The sequence below is a fragment of the Gadus macrocephalus genome, chromosome 3 (assembly GCF_031168955.1).
Source record: "Gadus macrocephalus chromosome 3, ASM3116895v1".
Classification (NCBI taxonomy): Eukaryota; Metazoa; Chordata; class Actinopteri; order Gadiformes; family Gadidae; genus Gadus; species Gadus macrocephalus.
Window position 1 is genome coordinate 23,079,643 of NC_082384.1, and position 18,490 is coordinate 23,098,132.

General features: G+C 42.7%; 1 protein-coding gene and 8 non-coding genes across 10 annotated transcripts in view; all 9 read left to right on the forward strand.

Annotated features, from left to right (window-relative positions):
• The first annotated feature begins 3,916 nt into the window (after nucleotides 1-3,916).
• On the forward strand, nucleotides 3,917-4,132 carry LOC132454802 (small nucleolar RNA U3). Its single transcript, XR_009525012.1, has one exon. It is a non-coding gene; the product is annotated as a small nucleolar RNA U3 (small nucleolar RNA).
• A 697-nt stretch (nucleotides 4,133-4,829) lies between these two features.
• Nucleotides 4,830-5,045, forward strand: LOC132454799 (small nucleolar RNA U3). Its single transcript, XR_009525009.1, has one exon. It is a non-coding gene; the product is annotated as a small nucleolar RNA U3 (small nucleolar RNA).
• An 806-nt stretch (nucleotides 5,046-5,851) lies between these two features.
• On the forward strand, nucleotides 5,852-6,067 carry LOC132454800 (small nucleolar RNA U3). The gene has a single exon (XR_009525010.1). It is a non-coding gene; the product is annotated as a small nucleolar RNA U3 (small nucleolar RNA).
• An 806-nt stretch (nucleotides 6,068-6,873) lies between these two features.
• On the forward strand, nucleotides 6,874-7,089 carry LOC132454797 (small nucleolar RNA U3). The gene has a single exon (XR_009525007.1). It is a non-coding gene; the product is annotated as a small nucleolar RNA U3 (small nucleolar RNA).
• A 1,345-nt stretch (nucleotides 7,090-8,434) lies between these two features.
• On the forward strand, nucleotides 8,435-8,650 carry LOC132454801 (small nucleolar RNA U3). Its single transcript, XR_009525011.1, has one exon. It is a non-coding gene; the product is annotated as a small nucleolar RNA U3 (small nucleolar RNA).
• A 766-nt stretch (nucleotides 8,651-9,416) lies between these two features.
• On the forward strand, nucleotides 9,417-9,632 carry LOC132454796 (small nucleolar RNA U3). Its single transcript, XR_009525006.1, has one exon. It is a non-coding gene; the product is annotated as a small nucleolar RNA U3 (small nucleolar RNA).
• Nucleotides 9,633-10,520: 888 nt separating this feature from the next.
• LOC132454795 (small nucleolar RNA U3) lies at nucleotides 10,521-10,736 on the forward strand. The gene has a single exon (XR_009525005.1). It is a non-coding gene; the product is annotated as a small nucleolar RNA U3 (small nucleolar RNA).
• A 1,022-nt stretch (nucleotides 10,737-11,758) lies between these two features.
• vps37a (VPS37A subunit of ESCRT-I) overlaps nucleotides 11,759-18,490 on the forward strand; it is an 11,376-nt gene continuing 4,644 nt past the window's right edge. The window contains exons 1-8 of one of the 2 annotated variants that reach the window (XM_060048104.1): nucleotides 11,759-12,436; nucleotides 13,647-13,798; nucleotides 14,992-15,066; nucleotides 15,176-15,293; nucleotides 15,611-15,714; nucleotides 16,831-17,026; nucleotides 17,273-17,343; nucleotides 17,710-17,837. In XM_060048104.1, coding sequence (XP_059904087.1) covers nucleotides 13,689-13,798; nucleotides 14,992-15,066; nucleotides 15,176-15,293; nucleotides 15,611-15,714; nucleotides 16,831-17,026; nucleotides 17,273-17,343; nucleotides 17,710-17,837 — 802 coding nt within the window. In that variant the 5' untranslated portion in view covers nucleotides 11,759-12,436; nucleotides 13,647-13,688. Of the gene's footprint in view, nucleotides 12,437-13,205; nucleotides 13,490-13,646; nucleotides 13,799-14,991; nucleotides 15,067-15,175; nucleotides 15,294-15,610; nucleotides 15,715-16,830; nucleotides 17,027-17,272; nucleotides 17,344-17,709; nucleotides 17,838-18,490 lie in introns of those variants that run through there. The other variant, XM_060048103.1, reaches the window with a different exon arrangement.
• Nucleotides 11,779-11,994, forward strand: LOC132454798 (small nucleolar RNA U3). The gene has a single exon (XR_009525008.1). It is a non-coding gene; the product is annotated as a small nucleolar RNA U3 (small nucleolar RNA).

Below are 18,490 nucleotides of genomic sequence, written 5' to 3' on the forward strand. Positions count from 1 at the left end.
AAACGTACCTTCACCATAACCTCCTAAACCCTGACCATAAACCTTAACTATATTAACCTTTCATACTTCTTTGAAATGCCTTATTTTAATTATCTTACCACACCCTGGTGTCTGATATCTAACCCCAGCCTATGCCCTAACCCACCTCCTTGTGTCTGATACCTAACCCCAGCCTATGCCCTAGCCTACCTCCTTGTGTCTGATATCTAACCCTGCAGCCTATGCCCTAACCCACCTCCTTGTGTCTGATATCTAACCCCAGCCTATGCGCTAACCCTCCCCCTTGTGTCTGATATCTAACCCCAGCCTATGCCCGGCCTAACCCACCTCCTTGTGTCTGATATCTAACCCCAGCCTATGCCCTAACCCTCCCCCTTGTGTCTGATACCTAACCCCAGCCTATGCCCTAGCCTACCTCCTTGTGTCTGATATCTAACCCCAGCCTATGCCCTAACCCACCCCCTTGTGTCTGATATCTAACCCCAGCCTATGTCCTAACCCACCCCCTTGTGTCTGATATCTAACCCCAGCCTATGTCCTAACCCACCCCCTTGTGTCTGATATCTAACCCCAGCCTCTGCCCTAGCCCACCCCCTTGTGTGGGCTCATCACTGTGTGGGTGTCAGTAGCATGCTCTCACGGAGAACGTTGTTGAGATGAGCGCTCACCTCGTCTGTGGTTTCTTCACCAGGTGAACGTAGAGCCAGCGCACCTCCCTGACCAGGAGGGAGGAGGACCAAGAGCCATGGAGCACCACACACCACCCTGAGGGACAGCTCCAGCAGGCATGACCAGCTGAAGCTAGGCTAGACGGACACTCTCAGCCAGTCTGGCTACTGTGGCACTCTTCTACTTACTCCTATTTCCACTTCTGTCTAAGATGCATTCTCCTGGATAGAAGTGTCTTGATAACCCTAGATATCACTGCTCTGAGCCAGCTTAAATCAGAATACAAACCAGTTAAGGCCACTTAAGATGCACTTCAAGTCCATAAACTACTGTTCTGTTTATATTTCTACAGCCATCTCCTCTTTTTACTCAAATTCTTGGAAATGTGAAAAATTGTAATAGGCCTATTAATGTTTTAATATATATGTATCTATGTATGGATAAATACACATTATAGCAACTATAGTTGGCCTATATATAGGCTTATGATATACAAGTTATATGAAGTTATAACATAAGAATGACTAGTGCTATAAATAACTCCTGCATGGAATAGCAATAGTAAAATTTCGGATAAGCACTTCACTAGAGAGCAACTGTGTATGTGCGTGCGTGCATGTGTGTGTATGTTTCTTAGTATTTTGTATAAATGACGAATCCTCCATGGAGTCTCTTGTCAGCCGCGGTGAGCGACGTGTGCATGTATCCACACAGGTGCCTTCTTAACCTCAATTAATAGGGCTTGTGCATCAGAGTGCATCATGTGATCTTCTGTTGGTGAGACTCCGCCCTTTGGAGAACACCCTGAGAGTCGTGGCAACGTCAAATCCTGAAGCAGCGTAAATATACTGTAAACTTGGCCAATGAAAACAGAAATCAGTTCACGATTAATGACGAAAAATGACCAAATCACTATGACTTCCAACACAATAACTTACATTCCAATACTCCTATGCTTCCAACATGGAGGTAGTCGCTGGGATGTCTCGATGTACAAGCCCTATTGTCCTCCGTCCATCTCCTGTCAACAAATCAAGCTGCTTTGTTCAGATTCTGAATTCTAAAAACATGTGAGATGTCTCACTAGGGTCAAATGCGTCAATCTAGGGCATTTTGGAAAATGACAATGTAATGCTCCTATGCTTCCAAAAAGGAGGCGTTCATTGCGATGTCACGCTGAATAAGCCCTGTATAGATCATCTATTCTGACCCGTCCACATGTTTATCTAAACCTCACATAATATCTAACATCTGATCTGATACTTCCAGATGTTGTTCTACGGACGGAATGGTCAGTGCACGAATAAAAAGTTACCTTGCTGAGCATGCGCTCGTTGTCCGTTCTTAAAGAAAAGCCCTCAAATTACTTAATTTAATTTAAAGTGATGTAGCTGTTAGCTACTATGAGCTACAAGCTATATGCAATGAGTTGATGCTTAATGTAGAGTAGGATAAGACTTAGATAAGAACTTAAATTGCCCTCCATAGGTTTAACAAATGCTTTGAATGAGTTAACTGTTATGCCGTTCAGAGCTACCAGGTAAGTCAATCAAACATTATGTGGGAGTGGTTTGTGGGCGGAAACTAGCTCAAAGAGGGTCGGTTTGTATTCCTTTAATCGACCGGTGCGCCACGTCAATATAATACAATTAATTGGTACACAATTAGAAAAATGCAGGTTGGCCAGCAAAGACTGGTTGATGTACACGTGTCTTCCAGTTTAACATAAGCCTAAGATAGGCCGTTGGCTACTAATACAAAAAATAAGCATCCACTTAAGAGGCCATTCAGGTAAAGAAAAACTGATCTTTAACTGAGAACATGAATTTATGTTACTCAGTAAACAGCAGCCGTATCATTTGCAGTGATAAGTGGTAACATCCTAAATAGTAAACGTATTGAACTTAAGCAACAGGCTGCGCGGTCGTGTTGAAATAAAATCGTCTCATCGGATTTTGAGAATAAAAAGCCAATTAAATTTTAAGCATTGAATATTTATGCATTGAAATAAAGTATCTGGATTTTTTGCCTCTGAATTTAACTCTGAATTTAACACTATTTTTCAATGTTAGAAAATTCTAAATCAAATATGCAGCGTTAAAGAATTGTACTTAAATATAATATCCCAAAATTCAACATGCCAAAGTCAGCCGCAAAATTCAATGTATGAAATTCTGTGTTGACATCTGGGGACCCAAGGAAGAGCAATCGATCCTCTTCAAATCGAAAAAATGTATGCATTGAAATCCAGATTCGTTATTTCAATGCATAAATATTCAGTGCTTAAAATTCAATGGCTTTTTATTTTCAAAATCCAATGAGAAAGATTTAATTCCACATGTTGACTATTTGCCTACCTACAAGATACCGTCGTATTTTTTAGAAGTAAAGTGGAAACCAGGAATGAACAGTTACCTCCTATGGGACTAACTTAATAAATTAACATTTTATTCACATGTATCAAATGTAAGCTACGCTTTATATTTTTGCCTAAGTTTCCTGAACAGTAAAATGTTGGCAAATGCCATTCTGACAGAAGGGTTAATGATGTATTAGAACAAGACTATTCATGTGGGTTTACTGTAGCAGTAAGGGAGCTCATTTTAACATCAGCAGAACTGAAGTCTTCCCGGTGTTTCTGCCCGGGAGATACAATCCGACGCACCGCCTAGATGTTTTATGCTGGTTTTGTATCTAGTATTATGTTTATTTGAAGGGCCTTGGTCGACAATTCACTATTTGAACACGTCGACTGTTCGAACGTATTATAACGTTAGCTGTACTATACAACTCGTTTATTTCGTGTAAGTGTAACACAATGCTTTAGCTAGTGCTATGTAACGCCAAGATATCGCTAAGAATTGTGGGTACGGTTAATGTCTCTACATCATATCACTAATTTGACGTCTTTGTGTCCCTTTCCTGTATTTTATATTCCGATTATTGGTTCTGTATGGAATTTCAAAACGATGGATGTTCATTTATATATGAGCAATTTTTTTTTATATGAGGTGTGCGAACATAGATACATGACAGGGCGTGATTACAATTAAATATACGCTTCTCTATTACGACTTCTGGATTGCCCACGCTAGAGTTCTTATTCAACAACCTTCGAATTACTTCAGGTAATTTAAATCATTTATTTTAAGCTCAATTTCTGAGGCATGAAAGTTCCACCCCACGACACCCTCAGTGAGATTGACTTCCCTGTGAATCGGGTTCCATCCGCGGCCGTGTGTGCGTTAAGATCATACTTTCAGGGATCATTTCTATAGTTTTTGACTTGAGAAATATCGTACGAAAGTGATCGGTTACTCTAACCACGATGAAGAGTATTGATGTTCCCTTCTGAGCGCGAAGCGGGTAGCGAGTAATGATTAATTTCATCCGCTCGTTGTCATTGATGACCGTTCCTTGCTCCCTCGTGGAGCCTGGAGGTAGGGAACATGATCAGAGTGGTTAGATGTTGTTATTGTACAAAAAGTAACGTTCACTAATATCTTGAGCCGCTGACATGTGATCACGTTGTGTGTTGTTCAGTCAGAGTTACTGTGCAGAATATCGTTTTAAATACACCAATGCTGTGTAGGCTGATATACAACGTGTGAAGTTACGTGCATGCAGATTAAAAATGCCTAACCAGCTACTGTAGCCCAATATCAAGAGAAAATAGACTCCAAACGCATTTTGAAAAAAATGACTTAGTGTATAAAGAAAGTAATTTGTACACGCGTGCATATTAATTTCATGTGCTCTTTAATACTTCGTAGGATTTAAATAATATAAATATACGGGGAGGTAGGTTGTGAGTTGAGCTGAAGCAGTGGGGGACTGAGTTGAATTCCGACAGAGGGGTGGTACTTTCGTCAACGGACCCCCGTTTCGCAAAGAGATATGGGAACTATTTATCTCTTTATCATATCACTCCGTTAACGTACCTGTGCGTGTTTCCTGTATTACCCTCTATGATTAATAGTTTTCAACGTCATCCTATAGCGATGTTTGTCCTCCAGTACTAAAACAATATAAGGGTTATACATATAAGGGACATCCGTTATAGTAGCGTGATCGTAAATATTGTGAAAGTTCAGCCTGACAACCATCAGTGAGAAAGACTTTCCGATGAATGGGGTCCCGTCCGCTGCCGTTTTAACACTAAGATCATACTTTCAGGGATCATTTCTATAGTTTTTGACTTGAGAAATATCGTACGAAAGTGATCGGTTACTCTAACCACGATGAAGAGTGCTGATGTTCCCTTCTGAGCGCGAAGCGGGCAGCGAGTAATGATTAATTTCATCCGCTCGTTGTCATTGATGACCGTTCCTTGCTCCCTAGTGGAGCCTGGAGGTAGGGAACATGATCAGAGTGGTTAGATCTAGATTTTGTCATAAATAAGAATATTGAGCGTCATATTCAGTCCCTATGCTCAAATGCAATTGATGTGCACGCGCGGTATCCTTAATAGTAGACCATGTTTTGTAAACCATTTGAAGTTACCTGCAATGGAGGTTTAATATAACTTTTCCAGCTATTTTAATCAAGTAAAAAGAGAACCGAAACGTATTTTGTGACAGAGGATATAGCCTACAAAGCATTTTGAACACGCAGACCTGGAAAACCTGTAAAATAACAGCACAATATTGCAGTAGTATGAATTTCGTGTGCTTTTTAATACTAAGTTGGATTTTAGATCATAAATAGACAGGGATGTCGCATGTGAGTTGAACTAAAGCCAGTGTGGGACTGAGTTGAAATCCATCAGGGGGAACTTTCGTCAACGGACCCGTGTGTCTCTCAAAGAAATGTGGGAACTATTTATCTCTGTAACTCTTTATCATATCACTCCTTTAACGTGTTTGTGCGTGGTTTAACCTTCAGATTACAAATTCTCAATATCCTTCTTTAATGCTGTTTGTCCTCAAGTTCCATTTTTAAACCAATATTAGGGGTTATACATTTAAACATTCAGGAGAACGTAAAATATGAAGTTTCAAATTGTTGTTTTTTGTATCATGTCTAGATCATTAATGCCAGAGTTCAGTGTTAATAACATTAGAATTATATCAGTCATCTTTTATATTCCCATCGCGTACATATTGTGAAAGTTCAGCCTGACAACCATCAGTGAGAAAGACTTTCCGATGAATGGGGTCCCGTCCGCTGCCGTTTTAACACCAAGATCATACTTTCAGGGATCATTTCTATAGTTTTTGACTTGAGAAATATCGTACGAAAGTGATCGGTTACTCTAACCACGATGAAGAGTGCTGATGTTCCCTTCTGAGCGCGAAGCGGGCAGCGAGTAATGATTAATTTCATCCGCTCGTTGTCATTGATGACCGTTCCTTGCTCCCTAGTGGAGCCTGGAGGTAGGGAACATGATCAGAGTGGTTAGATCTAGATTTTGTCAAAAATAAGAATATTGAGCGTCATATTCAGTCCCTAAGCTCAAATGCAGTTGATGTGCACGCGCGGTATCCTTAATGGTAGACCATGTTTTGTAAACCATTTGAAGTTACCTGCAATGGAGGTTTAATATAACTTTTCCAGCTATTTTAATCAAGTAAAAAGAGAACCGAAACGTATTTTGTGACAGAGGATATAGCCTACAAAGCATTTTGAACACGCAGACCTGGAAAACCTGTAAAATAACAGCACAATATTGCAGTAGTATGAATTTCGTGTGCTTTTTAATACTAAGTTGGATTTTAGATCATAAATAGACAGGGATGTCGCATGTGAGTTGAACTAAAGCCAGTGTGGGACTGAGTTGAAATCCATCAGGGGGAACTTTCGTCAACGGACCCGTGTGTCTCTCAAAGAAATGTGGGAACTATTTATCTCTGTAACTCTTTATCATATCACTCCTTTAACGTGTTTGTGCGTGGTTTAACCTTCAGATTACAAATTCTCAATATCCTTCTTTAATGCTGTTTGTCCTCAAGTTCCATTTTTAAACCAATATTAGGGGTTATACATTTAAACATTCAGGAGAACGTAAAATATGAAGTTTCAAATTGTTGTTTTTTGTATCATGTCTAGATCATTAATGCCAGAGTTCAGTGTTAATAACATTAGAATTATATCAGTCATCTTTTATATTCCCATCGCGTACATATTGTGAAAGTTCAGCCTGACAACCATCAGTGAGAAAGACTTTCCGATGAATGGGGTCCCGTCCGCTGCCGTTTTAACACTAAGATCATACTTTCAGGGATCATTTCTATAGTTTTTGACTTGAGAAATATCGTACGAAAGTGATCGGTTACTCTAACCACGATGAAGAGTGCTGATGTTCCCTTCTGAGCGCGAAGCGGGCAGCGAGTAATGATTAATTTCATCCGCTCGTTGTCATTGATGACCGTTCCTTGCTCCCTTGTGGAGCCTGGAGGTAGGGAACATGATCAGAGTGGTTAGATCTAGATTTTGTCAAAAATAAGAATATTGAGCGTCATATTCAGTCCCTAAGCTCAAATGCAGTTGATGTGCACGCGCGGTATCCTTAATGGTAGACCATGTTTTGTAAACCATTTGAAGTTACATGCAATGGAGGTTTAATATAACTTTTCCAGCTATTTTAATCAAGTAAAAAGAGAACCGAAACGTATTTTGTGACAGAGGATATAGCCTACAAAGCATTTTGAACACGCAGACCTGGAAAACCTGTAAAATAACAGCACAATATTGCAGTAGTATGAATTTCGTGTGCTTTTTAATACTAATGGCGCATTTCCACTGCAGGGTGCGGAACGGATCGGATCGCAAAGGTGCGGGTCGGATCGCGTTTCCACCGCCAAAAGTGGGCGTGACCCGGACTTTGCCGTACCCGTTCCGACCCCATTCTAGGGACTCCTCCGTTGCGGTACCCCAAACGAGACGAGACGCCTGAAAGGGTACCCTGGAATTCTAGCTACACCCCCACTCCGTTGATTGGTCGACAGAATCGTCACTTCCGGGTGACGCGGGGATAAAAACAAACAAACAGTAGCCTCAAGGTATTATTCTTTACAATTAACATGTCGCGTAAAAAGCTTGCTTGGGCGAACAAGGAGGTGGAGACGTTCGTCTGCATTCTTGCGGAGGAAGACGTTGTTTACGATGTTTACGTAGCTGCCGCGGCGATTGACATCCGGCCTACCACCAAGGGTACTGTCGGCAGTGGAAACGCGACCTCGGAACTGAGCTGGGCTATACTGCCCCCTCCCTACCGCCCCTTTGCGATCCGATCCGTTCCGCACCCTGCAGTGGAAACGCGGCATAAGTTGGATTTTAGATCATAAATAGACAGGGATGTCGCATGTGAGTTGAACTAAAGCCAGTGTGGGACTGAGTTGAAATCCATCAGGGGGAACTTTCGTCAACGGACCCGTGTGTCTCTCAAAGAAATGTGGGAACTATTTATCTCTGTAACTCTTTATCATATCACTCCTTTAACGTGTTTGTGCGTGGTTTAACCTTCAGATTACAAATTCTCAATATCCTTCTTTAATGCTGTTTGTCCTCAAGTTCCATTTTTAAACCAATATTAGGGGTTATACATTTAAACATTCAGGAGAACGTAAAATATGAAGTTTCAAATTGTTGTTTTTTGTATCATGTCTAGATCATTAATGCCAGAGTTCAGTGTTAATAACATTAGAATTATATCAGTCATCTTTTATATTCCCATCGCGTACATATTGTGAAAGTTCAGCCTGACAACCATCAGTGAGAAAGACTTTCCGATGAATGGGGTCCCGTCCGCTGCCGTTTTAACACCAAGATCATACTTTCAGGGATCATTTCTATAGTTTTTGACTTGAGAAATATCGTACGAAAGTGATCGGTTACTCTAACCACGATGAAGAGTGCTGATGTTCCCTTCTGAGCGCGAAGCGGGCAGCGAGTAATGATTAATTTCATCCGCTCGTTGTCATTGATGACCGTTCCTTGCTCCCTAGTGGAGCCTGGAGGTAGGGAACATGATCAGAGTGGTTAGATCTAGATTTTGTCAACAATAAGAATATTGAGCGACATATTCAGTCCCTTTGCTCAAATGCAATCGTTGTGCACGCGCGGTATCTTTAATAGTAGACTATGTTTTGTAAACCATTTGAATTGACCTGCAATGCAGGTTTAAAGTAACTTTTCCAGCTATTTTAATCAAGTAAAAAGAGAACCGAAACGTATTTTGTGACAGAAGATATAGCCTACAAAGCATTTTGAACACGCAGACCTGGAAAACCTGTAAAATAACGGCACAATATTGCAGTAGTATGAATTTCGTGTGCTCTTTAATACTAAGTTGTATTTTAGATCATAAATAGACAGGGATGTCGTATGTGAGTGCCAGTGACTGAGCTGACTTCCAACAGGGGGGACTTTCGTCAACGGACCCGTGTGTCTCTCAGAGATGTAGGAACTATTTATCATATCACTCATTTAACGTGTTTGTGCGTGGTTTAACCTTCAGCTTACAAATTCTCAATATCCTTCTATAATGCTGTTTGTCCTCAAGATCCATTTTTAAAACAATATTAGGGTTATACATTTAAACATTCAGGAGAACGTAAAATATGAAGTTTCAAATGGTTGTTTTTTGTATCATTAACGCCATAGTTCAGTTTCAATAACCTTATATTTGTATCAATGTCATCCGTTATATTGATTTGAGCCTATATATTGTGAAAGTTCAACCTGACAACCACCAGTGAGAAAGACTTTCCCATGAATCGGTTCTCGTCCGCGCCCGGTCAAACTTTAAGATCATACTTTCAGGGATCATTTCTATAGTTTTTGACTTGAGAAATATCGTACGAAAGTGATCGGTTACTCTAACCACGATGAAGAGTGCTGATGTTCCCTTCTGAGCGCGAAGCGGGCAGCGAGTAATGATTAATTTCATCCGCTCGTTGTCATTGATGACCGTTCCTTGCTCCCTAGTGGAGCCTGGAGGTAGGGAACATGATCTGAGTGGTTAGATGTAGATATTGTACAGATTAAGTATTAATAGATGTGTTCTTGAGACGTTAAAACCTTTAATATATACCTAGTAATTATAGTGCATATAATCGTTACAAATTGGATGTTGTGTGTGTAGGCTCTTGTAAACCGTTTGAAGTTACCTGCATTGCCCGTGTAAATGCTCAGGTGTAAATAATATATCAAATAATAATTCACTTTTGATGTGATGCGAGTGATATAGCCATATCAAGTAGCATAAAATGGTAATTCACTGGGTACAGGTAATCATATTGTAGACAGTATCAAGTAATTTGAACAAGCTGAATCTGGAATGCATGTACAATAACGGCACCATATGGCAGTAGCCTTACACATGAATTTCCCGTGTTTATAATACTTCGTAGGATTTAAAATAATACCAATATACGTAGAGGTCGGATGTTAGTTTGACTAAAGCCGTGGGGATTGAATTCCGACAGATGGGTGGTACTTTCGTCAACAGACCCCGTGTCGCAAAGAGATGTGGGAACTATTTATCTCTATATCTCTTTATCATATCACTCCGTTAACGTAGTTGTGCGTGGTACTTGTATTGGCCCTTATGATTACTAGTTTTGAACGTAATTCTATAGTGTTGTTTCTCTCCTCATTTGCCGTTATTAATTCAATATTCGGGTTATTCATATAAACATTCAGCGTTACGCAACGTAGGCCTATAAAGTGGTTATTTTGTGTATTATGTCTGGATCATTAACGCCAGAGTTCAGTGTTAATAACATTAGAATTATTTCAGTGTCATCTGTTATATTCACATGAGCTATAGTGTGAACGGTCACCCTGAAAACCACCAGTGAGAAAGACTTTCCAATGAATGGGTTGCCGTCCGCTGCCGTAGTAACTCTAAGATCATACTTTCAGGGATCATTTCTATAGTTTTTGACTTGAGAAATATCGTACGAAAGTGATCGGTTACTCTAACCACGATGAAGAGTGCTGATGTTCCCTTCTGAGCGCGAAGCGGGCAGAGAGTAATGATTAATTTCATTTGCTCCTTGTCATTGATGACCGTTCCTTACTCCCTAGTGGAGTTTGGAGGTGGGGAACATGATCAGAGTGGTTAGATCTTGATTAAGGTCAAAATAAATCGAAGTTATACCGTCGTGAAGTTTCAATTGGTTTATTAGAGACTGATAGCTTTATAATCTAGTATAAATAGTTACCGTACTTCATTCTATTGATGTTATGGTGTCGGTAGTGTGAGGTTCTCCGTATGCAGGTTTACAATAGGTTTTCCAGCCAGAAAGAGACCGTAACCGCATTTTGTGACAAACCAATTACAGTATAATGAATGCCTACTTTACACACGCGGAATCTGGAATGCCTGTACAATAACAGCACAATATAGCAGTAGCTTATGCATCTGAATTGCGTGTGCTATTTAATTCCTCGTAGGATTTAATACATAGGTAGCATTCCGGACACGATTTATATTATGTCACGCTGTGTTGCACATTTCAGAAACAATATCACTCATTATAACGTTCATACACAACGACGATAAGGAAACTAACGGATAAAAAGTATACCAAATTGCCCCGAGCCTTAACCTTCCTTGCCTAGAACTCTTGGGTCCAAAACCCAAAACCGCATGGTAATCTACTGGAGCTGAAACGGGGGTGTGTCACCATGCTGTCAACATACCAAAGGGAAGAGTTTCTTAACCGCACCAGTTGTGCTACCGTGAACGCTTCCCCCCTTACATCAATAGTTCCTCCTGTAGGTGTTTGACAGTCTATCTCTGTTTCTCTGCGGCCCCTTTATTTTGCTAAATCAAACAATAATCAATCCTAATGGATTTAGTTAATTACACAAAAAAGAAAATGGCAGGCTTGGTAACGTTGTCTATGACTTAATCAGTATATCTTTAACGTCTGTCTTACTTTACTAGATCCTTTCCAAATGCATTGTGGGTATTGGAAACATATAATAGTACAATACATTTTCTCTTGGAGAAATACAGACTATTAACTTGACAGGACTAAAATGACATTTTAAGATCATCTATGTTCTATGCGTATCAGATGTTTGAAAATTTGAGAAAACCCTGAGTGAGAAAAACTTCCCTATGAATGGGTACCCGTCCGCGCCCGTTGTAATACTAAGATCATACTTTCAGGGATCATTTCTATAGTTTTTGACTTGAGAAATATCGTACGAAAGTGATCGGTTACTCTAACCACGATGAAGAGTATTGATGTTCCCTTCTGAGCGCGAAGCGGGCAGCGAGTAATGATTAATTTCATCCGCTTGTTGTCATTGATGACCGTTCCTTGCTCCCTAGTGGAGCCTGGAGGTAGGGAACATGATCAGAGTGGTTAGATGTAGAAACTGTTCAAGATAAGACGACATAGTCAATGATAGATCCATAGTGATGGGATCGTCTAAGGCAAGTCCTGAAATTACCTTCGTATCCAATATTTTTCGTGATGTATTTGTCCTTATATGCCTACTACTATTGTTATTTCTCATAACATAGTTATATTTATGATATACTTGAGGTACACGTCTAATAAATTTATATTTTCCAGTACTGCCTATGGTTCGACCATAACCGTCGTTGTTTGTTAAACTTTCCACAATGGTAGGGCAGTGGTCGATCACTCACTGCAGTGAATGATCACTCGGGACTCCGAGGCCAATCAGGGGCTTCACTTGCACTATAAATATGGCATGCCTTGTAGCCAGAGGGGTTTGAGTCCCGGCCGGCCCCGTTCCAGCGGAAACGCATACATGACAGCAGGCAGATGGCTGAATAAAGGTGCTCGTAAATTTTGATTTAGCCAGAATTAATGAACACTCATCAACCCGTATTTCTTTATTTCTTATTTATAACAAAAATGTCACAAAAACATGATATTGTTTGTCTGACTGCTCATAGGATTTGGGCGACTGATTGCTAATGAAAATTGAATTGAGTGAATGGACCACCACCAGACTATTTGGTAATTATCAGATATTTTTTTGCACACGGCGATAAAAAAAAACTAAAGTAACTTTAACGTAGTGATGAATGTCTTGTCCTTTGCGCGATTGGTTCGAAATCTCAATGCGTAAATGATCATCGGGCTGCCCTAGTGGTTGAAGTGTTGTAAAATGTACAAAGTAATGACAGTTTGAAGTAAGTGGGAGGTGCCCGGGAGGTGACATATAGGTCCAGTTATAATAACTCCAGTCTGTTTGTATAACTCTTAAACATAATAACTGTTGCCGTTGTTAACCAATTGGTATTGCTTTTCTGAACGAAAAGCGTTCAACAAATAAAGTTTGCTTTGATCAGGTATAATTCGGCTCTTGTCAACCTCAGTTTTACATTTTAGCTTTCAAATGTGAGTTGATGAATGCATATATCGGTACAACTGCTTTAATCATTTTATTTAGGACAGATTGTGTGTGGCTCTGGACATACCGTTCCCACTGGCTTCTCCAAAAGGCGTCACCCAGTGTCACGTATGTTCTCTTGGTGATCAGCTGCCGCGTGTTATTATTATTATTTTTTTATTTAATCTAATTTCTCATAATCGTGATTTCTGAATGACCTCACAAACCGGCAATAAACGTTTTAATTGCGAACTGCTTGTTTGAAAGTGTGTTCATTGTAAGAAAATTGGAACGTTCTTTTGTTTGGTGACGAGTTTTCGGTTCGTGACGTAGGACGTAAACAAGTTCACCAGAGGAGCTTCTGGTCCCCTTTTTGTGCGTGTAGCTTTTGATCATAAAGCGATGACTATATTCCTTAAATGCCCGGGGAGGAGAAACCGAACTGCTGCTTGATTCGACCATTTGGGATTAATCGTATCTGGCCTTATTAAAGGTAAACGTTTAAAAGGTGTGAGAGAGAGTCAAACTGGAGAGAACAAAGCTAACTATGCTAACAGAATGTTAGTCACCGCGGTTAGCATTACACATCCGATTTATTTTCACTTTTGTTGTTCTTCTACGACTCTTGTCTCTTCTCTTTCGACATTTAGCCGCCCACCCTGTGTGTCCAGGCCGTAGTCCGCTAGGGGAGGATGAACTGGCTGTTTTCCTCGGGTAAAGGCTCCGGAGCTATGCCTGCGCTCAGCGGGCTGCAGCAGCAGAGACAGCGGCAAATCGAGTCGCTCCGAACGGCTCACTCAAGGTAACACCGGCCTGCTAAAGACCACTAGAGGGGCTTTCACACCAAAAACAACATGGCATCTCTTTGACATATACTCGCATGTATTAAGTATTTTAAACGTTCATTTTATTTTTATCTTACAACTACCTGAATGCAGCAAAAGAGCATCCATTTGACCAACGTACACAGTAAACATTTATCAGACAAGATGAGGATGAGGTAGACACAGGGAATCGAGCTCATAAACCTGGCGGTGTTAATGCCTTGCTCTACCAGTTCAGCTGGACATGGTCACTAGTGTCAAGCAAGAACCTATGTTTTGTTTGTGAGCATTTGACCACGTCTGTCAAGTAAGCAGAGCAAGTTATAGTAGGAAGCAGGAGCAGTGAGCCCAATGATGCTGCTGTCTAACTTCGTTCTAAAGTACTTCCTGATGTCCGCTACTAATGGCAATGTTTTTCTGCTCTTGGATCAGTCCAGCTTGTATCCAAATGTAGGGCTAGCTTTAGCTGCCTTTAGCTTGCCGATTAAACCATGTGCAGATACACGGTGAACATGTAACTAGCAGAGGAGATTAAAGCGTTATCTATTGTTTACAAGTGGAGTTCAGAGTCAGGCTAATCCCTCCTCAGTCCCAGACGTCCTGAAGAGAGCGCAGAGCCGAGACCGTACCCTACCATACACTGTTCAGGGACGTTGTTGTTGTGCTTGTAATACAGGTTTGATATTAAGAAATTGGAACACATATTGCCGGTTAGGGTTTACACGTAATATTGTGAAGCTTATATCCTGCCATGTGCTTAGACGTTCGGCCAAGCCCCGTCAGAGCGGAACAAAACAACTATGTATTCCTAAAAGAAAACATGTTCTACACGTAGGATCTCAATCTGCTCTACAATCAATGTAATGACAACGCAGCGGGCTCTGTCCGTAAGACTGCACAGATGGGGACGGACTGGTCCAGTCTTTCACTCACCTCTGTCATCACCCAGACCTCATCCTTCTACTGTCATTATTGTGCTACGTTTCTTATTCTTCTGTCTGTAGAGATATCTTTTCCACATGTAAGGTGCTGTTTTGTTTTACATTTGAAAGTGCCGTCTGATCCGTGAAGGTGGATCCACGTGACACCTGGTGGTTATGTGAGGCCCTCTGAGCTAGCGTCCGGGTGACTTTGTGTGGCGGCCCTGGGCTGACGTGTGTTCCCCTTGCAGTCTGACGGAGATCCAGAAGGATGTGGAGTACAGGATCCCCTTCACTGTCAACAACTCCACTATCAGCGTCAACATGTGAGTGACCTTCAGCCCCAGCTGCCGCCACGCACGCGGCAGCATGTCTCCACATGTGTTTGTCCAGGTGCTGATGCCCCCCCCCCCTCCTCCTCCCCCCCCCCTGCAGTTTGCTGCCCCCCCAGTTCCCCCAGGAGAAGCCGGTGGTCAGCGTCTACCCGCCGGTGGGACACCACCTAGTGGACAGCAACAACGGTACCATGGTCACAAGCCCCCTCCTCACCAACGTAAGGACACCCCCAGCCACGACCAATCAGAAGGAGCCCTTTCAGTTGGGGCTATTGTGTAGTGGTCAACGGCACGTTATGTATCGATAGAGAGCTTATCGGAGCAAAGGGCAGTACGAGACGGGAAGAAGGCCCACAGGAAGTTAGGTTGTGATCGTAAGGAAGTTATGTTGTGATCGACAGTTCGGCCATGACCTGGATGTGTGTTTCAGTTTTGAACGCAACCTTATCTGGATGTGTGTTTTAGTTTGGAATGCACCCAGACCTGGATGTGTGTTTCAGTTTGGAACGCACCCTTATCTGGATGTGTGTTTCAGTTCGGGATGCACTCTGACCTGGGGAAGGTGGTCCAGAGTCTCCTGGACGAGTTCTGGAAGAGTCCTCCAGCCCTGATGACCGACGGCAACGGCAGCTTCCCCTAGTGAGTGCAAGCAAACACACACACACGCACACGCGCACAGGCACACAGGCACACAGACACGCACACATACACAAGCAGGCACACCTATCTTCCCATGAGCACGTTAGCAATGCTGAGCCTTCCGTTCACACGCTAACCACATTGTCACGGCTCTGCTGACTGACTGTTTTGTTCCTTCTGAGACCGTCACTCATGTGAAGGAGACGGGGGGAACGATCTGCGTAAGAAACCCAGATGTTGTCATTATGATTCTGAATTGTATCACAGCCTCTTAAAAGTCTCCTTCTGTCTTTGTGTGTTTAAATTATTCCAATCAGTCTATGCACCTTTTTCAAACATAAACACAACGTAGTCTTACAGACTTTGCTATTTCATGCCTTCATTTTGCCACAACGCCTTTCGTAGCACGCAGTGGACTGGAGTAGATCCTGAAATTAGCACCTTGATGTACTTAACAGTCCCTCCAGAAAAACGCGATTATGCGATTGCATAATTCAACGCATAATCAGCCAAAGTCCGCATATTCATGCAAGGGCCGCATTTTTTCAAATATGCTGCACTTTCACCGCATAAATTGCAGATTCCCGCGCAAAATATGCGGGGCTTGATGATTTCATAATCCCCGCATTTTTGTTGCAAAAAAGTCACATATATCTTAGCAGAAAGGTGAAATTTTTTGCGTTTACTTCACACAAGAGCGGCCATTTCCCCCCTTGCCATGGGAACGTTATTAAGTGACGTAATTACGCGACTGCGAACGTCATCGAAAAGCTGCATTTTTTTTCGCAAGTTCCCGCATTTTCATCGCATAAAATGGCATAAATATGCCGCATATTTCATCGCATTTTTTAAGAAAGCGTGCAGCATAATCAAAGATTTTTGGCCGCAACAAAAAAACGTCATCTAGTTTGATTCTAATCCTGACCCCCAAGAATCAAAAGCAATCAAACAGAACCTCTGACGACCGCAGGTTAACCCCAGAGCTGGACCAATCAGCCACATTCATGATGCGTTGGAATGGGATGGTTCTCGGTGGGACTCGTCTGATTGGCCAGATGAGTGACCCCCCCCCTCCCTCCGTTCTCCCCCCCCCCCCCCCCCTCCTCTCATCCTCAGCAACATGTACAAGCCAGCCGCCATGGCCCCCTACCCCACCCCGTCCTTCCACTACGGGCCCCGGCCCCTGGCCCCGCCACCCCCCGCGGCAACGCCTCACCATGGGGGAGAGGCGGCCCGCGGGCCCCCGGGGGCCCCGGCCCCCTACGGCCTGATAACGGACCTCCCGCTGGCCGTACCCACCGGAGACTCACAGGTAGGACTACTGCTCCCTACCGGACCTCGGTACCAGACCTCGGTACCAGAGGCTCGGTACCAGCCCCCGGTACCAGCCCTCCGGTACCGAGGTCTGGTACCAGCCCTCGGTACCAGCCCTCCGGTACCGAGATCTGGTACCAGCCCTTGGTACCAGCCCTTGGTACCAGCCCTCGGTACCAGCCCTCGGTACCAGCCCTCGGTACCAGCCCTCGGTACCAGGCACTCATTGCTCATTGTGTTGCAGGCTGGGGTGAACGGACACATGTACAAGATGCCCGACATCCCAGAGATCTTCCCTGAACTCTCTGACTTAAGGTAGGCCTCCTCCCTCCCTCCCTCCCTCCCTCCCTCCCTCCCTCCCTCCCGGTCCGCCCGGTCCGCCCGGACCAGAACACTGCTTTACAGCGAGACAGACAGGCAGGCAGGCAGAGAGACGGACAGACAGAGAGACAGAGAGACAGACAGATAGACAGACAGACAGAAAGGCGGACAGACAGGCAGACGAGGAGACAGTAAGTCAGACAGTTAAACGTGTCAAACTTCTACTGAGCGTGCGTGCGTGCGCGTGCGTGCGTGCGTGCGTGCGTGCGTGTGCGTGCGTGCGTGCGTGCGTGCGTGCGTGCGTGCGTGTGTGTCTGCGTGTGTGTGCGTGTGTGTGTGAATATTGTGTTTGTGTGTCAGTGTGTCCCAGCTGAAGCAGCTGTCGGAGGAGGAGGACGTCTTGCTGAGTTTCTTCGTCACGCTGCCGCAGCTCAAACTGGTCTCCAGCGACAAGGAGGATCTGGTCTCCAGCATCGTGGCGGTGGCCAGTGAGCAGCTCCCCCCTGAGCACACCTCCACCTCACCTTATTGATCCACCATCACACCTGGATACCTGCACCTGAACACATGGCTATGATGATCTATTATGTGAAGATGTGAACAATGGATGTTCCCTTTCATAAAGAGGAATCTGTAGTCTGAATATTCTTCACGATATTTTAGAGTATACTGACTATTAGGGATGCACCGAATATTCGGCCACCGAAAATGGCCCAAAACATAATTTTCGGTTTCGGCCGAAGGAGTAAAAAGGCCGAAAATAATACAACGAACATTTTTATTTTTGATAAAAAAATACTAATATATTTTTTTTTATTGTTTTGCTCATTTATTTAAAGGTACATTGTTCTTCAATTCTTGCTATAAGGTCTGCTGGAATGTTAGAAAACGTTCAGTATTAAATAAATATTTAGAATCAAATTTGTAATTGATTTTTTTTATTTTTATTGAAAAGCAAGTCAAAAAGGTTTATAAAGGACATTTAATTGTTTGATTTATGCAATGGTGAAAAATTAAAGCAAAATGAATGAAAAACAGTAAAAGCCACATTCGGTATTCGGTTTCGGCTAACTGTTTCAGTATATTCGGTTTCGGTTTCGGCCAAGAATTTTCATTTCGGTGCATCCCTACTCACTACAGA